Below are 8,719 nucleotides of genomic sequence, written 5' to 3'. Positions count from 1 at the left end.
CAGACAAAAGAGCTACATGGTCTCCCTATGAAAAAGACAAAAATATTGATTTCTTAGTTTGCAAAGAGAAATAGTTTGAAGATATGTCTAAAGCAGAAAGACAAGCTTTAACAAAGGTTAATCAATTCAAACTCTTAAGGACTCAGATTTAAAGTTGATGAAAAATATTGAAAAAAAGATATTCTGCCCCATCAAATCAAGCTAGTAGCACTATGATAAATACCTAACAAGCTAAGTACATAAACTAATGAAGGTCTAGCCTCAGGCATTTAATGAAAATAATGAATGTTGAGAGAAAGTAAAAGATTATTGCTAAGAAGAAACAAACAAGAGTCCTTCATGCAAGAGCAATTAACTTATAGACAATCACACAATCAATATATTGCGTCATCAGATAATTTTTCAAATTTGTACAAGTTCTTTATAATATTATTTTTATGATGAAAAAAATAACAAAAAATTTGACCCAAACAGCCAAACCTCTGCACAAGCCAAGAAAAATTTTGCAAGTGCTTGTTTCACAGAGTTTGATAGTTTCTTCGTGAGCCCAAAATCAAGCAAAATTGGACGGTGGGGAGCCTCCTTGGTAACAAGGAAATTTCCTGCATTAAAACACCGAGGAAAGCATTGAAGTCGGTCAGAGGAATTGACTGTAGAACAAGTGGCATATTAGTAATCAGAAAAAACCAATTTTGATTGTAGTGCCAATATTAGAATTCATTCTGAAGGTGAAAAATATTGTTTAAGACATAAAGGATAAATAAAAGAAATCACTGAAAAATCCATCAACAAAATTTGGTGGGCGTATGCACGTGTGCAGAAAACCATACCTAAAAACCATTCAAGGAAAAAATAAGCGTACCCTCTTCAAGTTTGAAGTCAAGTTCTTTTGGAGCTTCTCTGCACCACTCGTCTAAAACAGGATTGAAGTTATATACAGGGTCTGGCCAAGCTATCCAGTCGACAATGTATTTTACATCCTTCAGGTCCTATAAAATTAGGCCATACCTAAAAACCATTTAATCACTGCAACTTTTACTTAGCATCAAAATTTTATAAACAAAAGCATATAAAACCTCCAAGATAATTGTCTTGATGCCCGGATGTTGAACTTTGACAACCACATCCCGCCCATCAATCAGCTTGGCACGGTGGACTTGTGCAATCTGCATAGCGTAAAACATAAAAATCCCATAATTCAGTGACTGATTCAATAGCTGAAAGGACCAATTATAGTAGGAGGATCTTACTGATGCTGTTGCCGAAGGAGTTCTGACAAAATCCATGAAGACATCGTCGATGGATTTACCCAACTCTTTTTCTGTGGTCTGACAAACCTGTGTAAACAACACCGACCACATTTAAACATTCCAAAAATGTAGGAATATGCACATACCCTACGGGAGTCTTGACAGCGGCCACATGAGGCCTTCAAGGCCACCATACACCCAATTTTCCTCTTTTTATTTTAATTTTAACCTTCTTAAAACCCGATAAATTTGATGATTCTGGTTGGAAAAGGAAAATGATGTCGATTGATATGGGGTGAATGCTGGCCATAGCTGATAAATTTTGAGAATATTTTGGTGAAATTGGTTGGATCATGGAATGAAACCCTTTGAGGTTTTGGCAAAGCATGTCGTCAGCCCTCTAAAGTTTTTTGGACTAATGTCTCTAGAGCATAACTAAGGATATTACAAATCCTAATGCATTTATTTTGCGTTCTTTTAGAAAAGAAAAGACGAAGAATATGTCATATTTGTCTATGTAATACAAAGACTCATTCTTTACATTTATTCACAAATCAATATTATTACTTCTATATGCAGTCAAACGAATTTTAATTATACTATATATTAAATCAACAATCTTTAATGGAAAAACATGAGTTTTTAAAACATGTTTTGATACCACATGTAAGTCATAATTACATTTATTATAAAGAAACAATTAAACATCAAACTATCATATGCATGTAAATCACAATTTCATTCATGAAGATAAGTTAACCATCAAATCATTATACCCATAAATCTTAAACTTCATGTTTCTTCACATAATTTGAAGATAGATAAATATATCTTGATCCATTGTATTTTGAAATGTATAAAACATAAAGAGAATTCATGAAGAATTCAGAAGATATTGATTTCTCTCACTTGACTCATTTATTTAATGATGGATAAAAAGAACTTAAGTTTTTTTATTTGTAAGTTGTTGCTATTAATGTGTTGTAGTGTTAGTATAGTGTTAAGGGTAGAGAAAAGATCAACTTCTATTTATAAAGTAAATTATGACTTTTCATCAAAAATTACATACTTATAATCAGTTACATCTTTCATTTGTCTGACCAATGTGGTTGAATGATCATACTTAGAATTGTGTGTATATTTTTTTAATCTCCTAATAATATGTGAATAATCATATTGAGCTATCAAATCACTTAAGAAAAGGAACTGTAAATATAGGATATTCTCATATAAAATTTTATCAAATAACTATCTTACCGCTTAATAGTGTAACCATTTCTCTCTCTCTCTTCCTTTTTATAACAGTAGGTCATTACAAAATAAATTATTTTTTTCCATCTAAAACTTGACAAACAAATAATTCCTTAAACATCCTTGAGCACATTGCATACTAATAGAAGATTTAGCATGCGAGCCGATAAAAAACTCTACAAAAACACTTCCGACAACAAATCGACAAGACAAACATTTCTCTAAGTTGAAACAAGCAGGTAAAACTTTCAACAATGCAATGAGATCAATTTTGTTAATAAGGTTGCTTTTGTTAATAAGGTAAAACTTTCAACAATGCAATGAGATCAAGCAGGTAAAACCCTCTTCAAGTTTGAAGTCAAGTTCTTTTGGAGCTTCTCTGCACCACTCGTCTAAAACAGGATTGAAGTTGTATACAGGGTCTGCCCAAGCTATCCAGTCGACAATGTTTTTTACATCCTTTATGTCCTATAAATATTAGCGGATAGTTAATGATTCTTGCATCTGCATATTTGTTGAAGTAGCATAACAATTGCAAATAGAATAACAAGGAACTGAATCAGAAGACATTAAAAGGACAAGTATTTACTCAAAAATAGCCATAGGGAAATAAAAAAGTACTAAGAATGATTGATCGAAAAGTATTGACCTGTTTAAGAAGAAGTCTCCCCTGGATTCAACCGAAATCGGGTATGAAACGAAGACCCATACGACAAAAATCTTCCCATTCCGGCTCAGGTTCTTCATAGGATATAATTTTCGGATTTTGTAAAGATGGGAGAAACTTTAATGCTTGATCCAGTTGACTAATTTTTGGACATGACAAAATTTTCAAATCCACAAGAGCAGTCAGATTTTGCCAGGAACCCACTGGAATAGATTCTACATCAGGAATTTTAAACATAAGCATCGACTTTAAATTGGAGAGAGGGGCAGAAAAGCAAGAGGAAGTTCATGGTTCCCCTTTATTCTTCAACGTCATCGTCATCATCCGCTGCAGTGGTTTCGAGCTACTCTTGAGCAATTTCAATTCTACCAAAGATGGATACAATGGCATGAACATCAAATTGGGGCAGTTTTGGATATCTAATTTGGAAAGACAAGGAAATGAAGGCAACTCTGTATCATTATAATCATGCTTCCTCCACCATCCCTTTAATTCAGGATAATCGCAAAGGGTGAATTGCTCTAGGGATGGGAAGAATGTTGCTGGCAATGTGGACCAACTCTTATTTGCTCCATCTGAAATATACTCCAGATCATCTAGATGGCTAAGACACAGAGTCTTCAAACATGGCAATTTATCCAATGGTGGGATATGTTTGAATCTTCTACATTTTTTAATACTAATTGAAGTTAACTTTGTAAGAGACAAAAGCCAATCACACAGTTTAACACCCATGAATGATCTCACACTGATTTTCTTAAGATTTGAGTGTGGCTTTAGACCTTCTAACACCTCTACTTCATCTATTCCTTCATTTCCTTGAACCTCTCTATCATCACTTCTTCCCCAATCCAATGTCAGAGACCAAAGAAATTGCTTCCCTTCTAAGTTGGCCGACTTTCTACTTGCCTCAAATTTTAAGTTTTTAATCTTGAGTTTTCCTCTCAAGTTGTTCAGCCTGTTGGTTTGTTTAATTAAAATTGCAGAAGTTTATTCTGCAGAAAATAGAAGTTACGGAGAACAAAATAGGCTGCTAAGCTGTATTTTATTGAAATGATCACATTGCTTAAATAGATCAACTAAAAACAGAAAAGAACTAAAAATATGCAGCACATTAAGTCAATAATACTCCTAACTTGCTGCTGCTGCTGTTAACAAACACCAGAAAAATAGAACAAATTAACAGAAATAAATATGTGCAGCCTTGACTTATTCAAAATCAAAATCTGCCACGTCAACAGCTACTGAGGCACATCACAAACACTCCTCCTTGCCTTGGTAGCTGCATACTCCAAGTTTCTTTCTCAGAGACTCAAATTTGCTTTTAGGAAGTGCCTTCGTAAAAATATCAGCAAGCTAATTTTCTGTCTTGCAGTACAACAAACATACTTCTCCATTTTTCTACACTTCTCTTAAAAAATACAACTTAATGTTGAAATGTTTAGTCTTCCCATGGAATACTGGATTATTGGAGATTGCGATGGCTGCCTGATTATCAATAAACACCTTTGTGCTCTCCTTTTGCTCCATATGTAAGTCAGCTAAAATCTTCCTAGGCCATAAGGCTTGATTTACAGCAGCTGTAGCAGCAATGAACTCTGCCTCAGCTGTTGATTGAGCAATAATCTCTTGCTTCTTCGAACACCAAGAGAACACACCTGAGCCAAAACTGAAACAGTACCCTGAGGTACTTTTCATGTCATCAATGGACCCTCCCCAATCACTATTGGAATAGCCATGAAAATGAAAATTTTGATCATAACAAAACTTAACTCCATAATCTGAAGTCCCTTTGACATATCTTAATACACGTTTGGCTGCTTTGAGATGCACTTCACTTGCACAGTGCATAAATCTTAACAAGACACTCACAGTATACAAAATGTCAGGCCTTGTTGCTGTGAGATACATTAGGCATCCAATTAGGCTTCTGTAAATAAGCTCTTCTACCTTCTCTGCACCATCTTCTTTGCTGAGTTTTTCTTTCTGATTCATAGGAGTGCTTATTGGTTTGCAATCCTCTATCTGAAACTTCTTTAAAATCTCTTTAGCATATTTCTTTTGACAGATGAATACACCTTGCTGATTTTGTTTAATCTCCATGCCAAGAAAATATGCCATTTCTCCTAGGTCTGTCATTTCAAAGACCTTCATCATCTCTTTCTTGAACAGTTCAATGAGCACAACATCACTTCTTGTTACCAAGAGATCATCCACATATAGAGAAACAATCATTATATCAGTTTTATGAAATTTAACATAAAGAGTAGATTCACTTAGACTTTTTACAAAGCCTAAGTTCAGTAAGTGCTCATTAATTCTGTTGTACCAAGCCCTTGGAGCCTGTTTTAAACCATATAAGGCTTTCTTGAGTAAAAAAACTTTGTTTTCCTGCCCTTTCACTAGAAAACCTTCAGGTTGCTCAACATAAATCTCCTCCTGCAAATAACCATTGAGAAAAGCGGATTTGACGTCAAGCTGAAACACTTTCCATCCATTTTGAGCAGCTAATGCTAGTAGCATTCTGATGGTGTCCAATCTAGCAACTGGAGCAAATGTTTCTGAGAAATCAACACCGAACACTTGAGCAAAACCCTTCACCACAAGTCTAGCTTTGTGTTTGTTGATGGAGCCATCAGCATTCAATTTTGTTCTGAACACCCATTTGACACCGATGATCTTCCTATTCTCAGGCCTCTCAACCAACTCCCAAGTTTGGTTATTCTCAATCATATTCAGCTCCTCCTTTATTGCATCTATCCATTTTGGATCCTTTTTAGCATCCTCAAATCCTGCAGGCTCAAGAATAGCAACACTACATCTCTGATAAATATCAGAAAGTGGTCTAATACCTCTAATAGGTGGCTCATCAACCTCCTCTCCATGATTCAGTGGGATGTTGATGTTTTGATTTCCCTTTTCAGTTTCCCAGTGCCACTGTTGATGCTCCACAAAATGAACATCTCTACTTATCAAAATCTTCCCTGTTTGAGGTTGAAAGATTCTGTAAGCTTTAGAGAAATCACTGTAGCCAATAAAAATGCCTGGCTCTGCCCTTCTATCAAGCTTATCCCTTTTCGCCTGAGGAACATGTGCAAAACAAATACAACCAAAAATTTTAAGATTTAGTAGAGATGGTTTAAATCCATACATGCCTCAAATGGTGTCTTCCCTTTTACAGCCTTAGTGGGAAGTCTATTCAATAGAAACACAATAGTATTCGCAGTTTCTGCCCAAAAAGTTTTAGGCAACCCTTTTTCATGTAGCATACATCTTGCTATCTCCATTATGGTTCTGTTCTTCCTTTCACTCACTCCGTTTTGTTGTGGAGTGTAGGGGGCAGTAAATTGGTGCTCAATACCAGCCTCTTCACAAAACATATTGAATTGTTCCGATGTGTATTCTTTGCCATTATCTGATCTCAAGACTTGAATTCTACAACCACTTTGGTTCTCAATCCATGCTTTGAACCTCCAAAACACACCAACAACCTCTGATTTGAACCTAAGGAAATAAATCCAGCACATTCTGGTGAAATCGTCTATAAAAATAATGTAATATTTACTCCCTTTGAGTGAAGGAGTCCTCTGAGGTCCAGCTAGATCTGTGTGGATCAGTTGCAGCTTTTTAATTGCTCTCCAGGCTGACTGTTTGAAGGAAAGTCTAGTTTGCTTGCCATATTGACAAGCCGTACAACTTGGTAGTTCAGTCTCCAGATGAGGTAAACCTCGAACTAGCTCTTTCCTTTGCATATATAACACTGCAGCATGATGAAAATGGCCTAACCTCTTGTGCCAGGTTTTTGTACTACTTACTGAAATAGGATAGGCTGCCTGTTCATCCTCCATTGGGTCAAGAGAAAAACACTTGCCTCTCATTTTGATTCTAAACATCACCTGGTCACTTGAATCTTTGATCAAACAATATCTATCTTCAAAAATTACTTTGAAACCCTTCTCAAGCAACTGTCCAACACTTAGCAAATTTTGATCAATATCAGGAACAAATAAAACATCAGAAATCATCTTTGTACCTGTGCAAGTTTTAATGGCTATTGTTCCCTTTCCTTTGACTGTAATTTGCTCACCATTGCTAATTTTAACTCTTGACACTTCAGATCTATCAAGCTCCTTAAAAAGTTGCTGATCATAGGTCATGTGGTTGGTACACCCACTGTCAATGAGCCAATTTTCACTTGAGCTACAACTAGCAAAACATGTGGCTACAAATAATTGCTCATCCTCCTCCTGTTGGTCTGCAACTTGAGCTTCATTTTGCTGATAAGAATTGCTCTTGCAGATTTTCTCATGATGTCCCATTTTGTTGCATTTACTGCACTTCACATCTGACCTTCTCTAACATTTGAAAGGAGGATGCCCTTTCTTGCCACAGTGATGACAAGGAGGGTAATTTTTCTTCTTGTTGCCACTGCTACTGTTATTGTCATTAACAGCAGCCTCATTTGCATCAACAATCTTCTTTTTTCCTTTCTTTATTTTTCCTTTGTTTTGGAGCTTAGCTTGAAGGGCACCTTCAATTTCGCCTTCTTGTCTCATGAGTCTTCTTTGTTCTTGTGCCTGTAATGCATTTAATAATTCTGCCAAAGTAATACTTGACAGATCTTTAGAGTTTTCCAATGAGGTAATTATTGCCTCAAATTTTTCAGGCACTGTAACAAGGATTTTTTGTACAATCCTACTGTCAGGCATATCAGAATTCAACAATCTTACCCGATTAACAATGCTGAGGAGCCTGTTAGCATACTCCTTGATTGTTTCTGACTCTTTCATCCTCTGCATCTCAAATTCCCTAATCTAATTCATCACTCGCATCCCTTTGACTTTCTCATTGCCTTCATACTCTTTCTTGAGGAAGTCCCAAATTTCTTTGGCTGTTTTTAGGGTCATAATCTTGGTAAAGATTGTTGGTGAGACAGCGGAAAACAAGCATGATTTTGCCTTTGACTTCCATTGCCTTCTTTCTTTGTGAAGCTTGATTTGAGCAAGTGTTGGATTGTTTGGTAATGGAGGAATCTCGTAATCCTCTTCAATAGCCTCCCAAAGATTACTTGCATCCAAGTAGGCCTTCATTCTAACTGCCCAAACCTAATAATTTTCCCCATCAAATACAGGTGGTGCAACTGCTGTAAATGGTAAGTCTGAATTCATTGTTTGATAGACTTGCTGGAAAGTTGGTTAGGTCTTTTAATGGGAAGCACTTGGAAATACTCACAAGTCCCGTAAGAAGAAAGCTCTGATACCAATTTGTTGGTTTGTTTAATTAAAATTGCAGAAGTTTATTCTGCAGAAAATAGAAGTTACGGAGAACAAAATAGGCTGCTAAGCTGTATTTTATTGAAATGATTACATTGCTTAAATAGATCAACTAAAAATAGAAAAGAACTAAAAATATGCAGCACATTAAGTCAATGATACTCCTAACTTGCTGCTGCTGCTATTAACAAACACCAGAAAAATAGAACAAATTAACAGAAATAAATATGTGCAGCCTTGACTTATTCAAAATCAAAATCTGCCACGTCAACAGCTAC

The 8,719-nt window shown here is 35.8% G+C and overlaps 2 protein-coding genes across 2 annotated transcripts; both read right to left on the bottom strand.

Annotated features, from left to right (window-relative positions):
- Positions 1-306: 306 nt before the first annotated feature.
- LOC123226726 (aarF domain-containing protein kinase 1-like) lies at positions 307-1,520 on the bottom strand. Its single transcript, XM_044651258.1, has 5 exons — positions 1,251-1,520; positions 1,077-1,166; positions 863-989; positions 481-650; positions 307-312 (listed from the first exon to the last, which is right to left on the bottom strand). The coding sequence occupies exons 1-5, from the start codon at positions 1,359-1,361 to the stop codon at positions 307-309; spliced, it is 504 nt and encodes a 167-aa protein (XP_044507193.1). The 5' UTR covers positions 1,362-1,520.
- A 6,003-nt stretch (positions 1,521-7,523) lies between these two features.
- LOC123226725 lies at positions 7,524-7,967 on the bottom strand. The gene has a single exon (XM_044651257.1). The coding sequence runs from the start codon at positions 7,965-7,967 to the stop codon at positions 7,524-7,526; it is 444 nt and encodes a 147-aa protein (XP_044507192.1).
- Between the last annotated feature and the right edge of the window lie 752 nt (positions 7,968-8,719).

Source organism: Mangifera indica, chromosome 10 (genome assembly GCF_011075055.1).
Source record: "Mangifera indica cultivar Alphonso chromosome 10, CATAS_Mindica_2.1, whole genome shotgun sequence".
Lineage (NCBI taxonomy): Eukaryota > Viridiplantae > Streptophyta > Magnoliopsida > Sapindales > Anacardiaceae > Mangifera > Mangifera indica.
The sequence above is the reverse complement of the archived record's forward strand: the minus strand, read 5'-3'. Positions and strand labels throughout refer to the sequence as shown.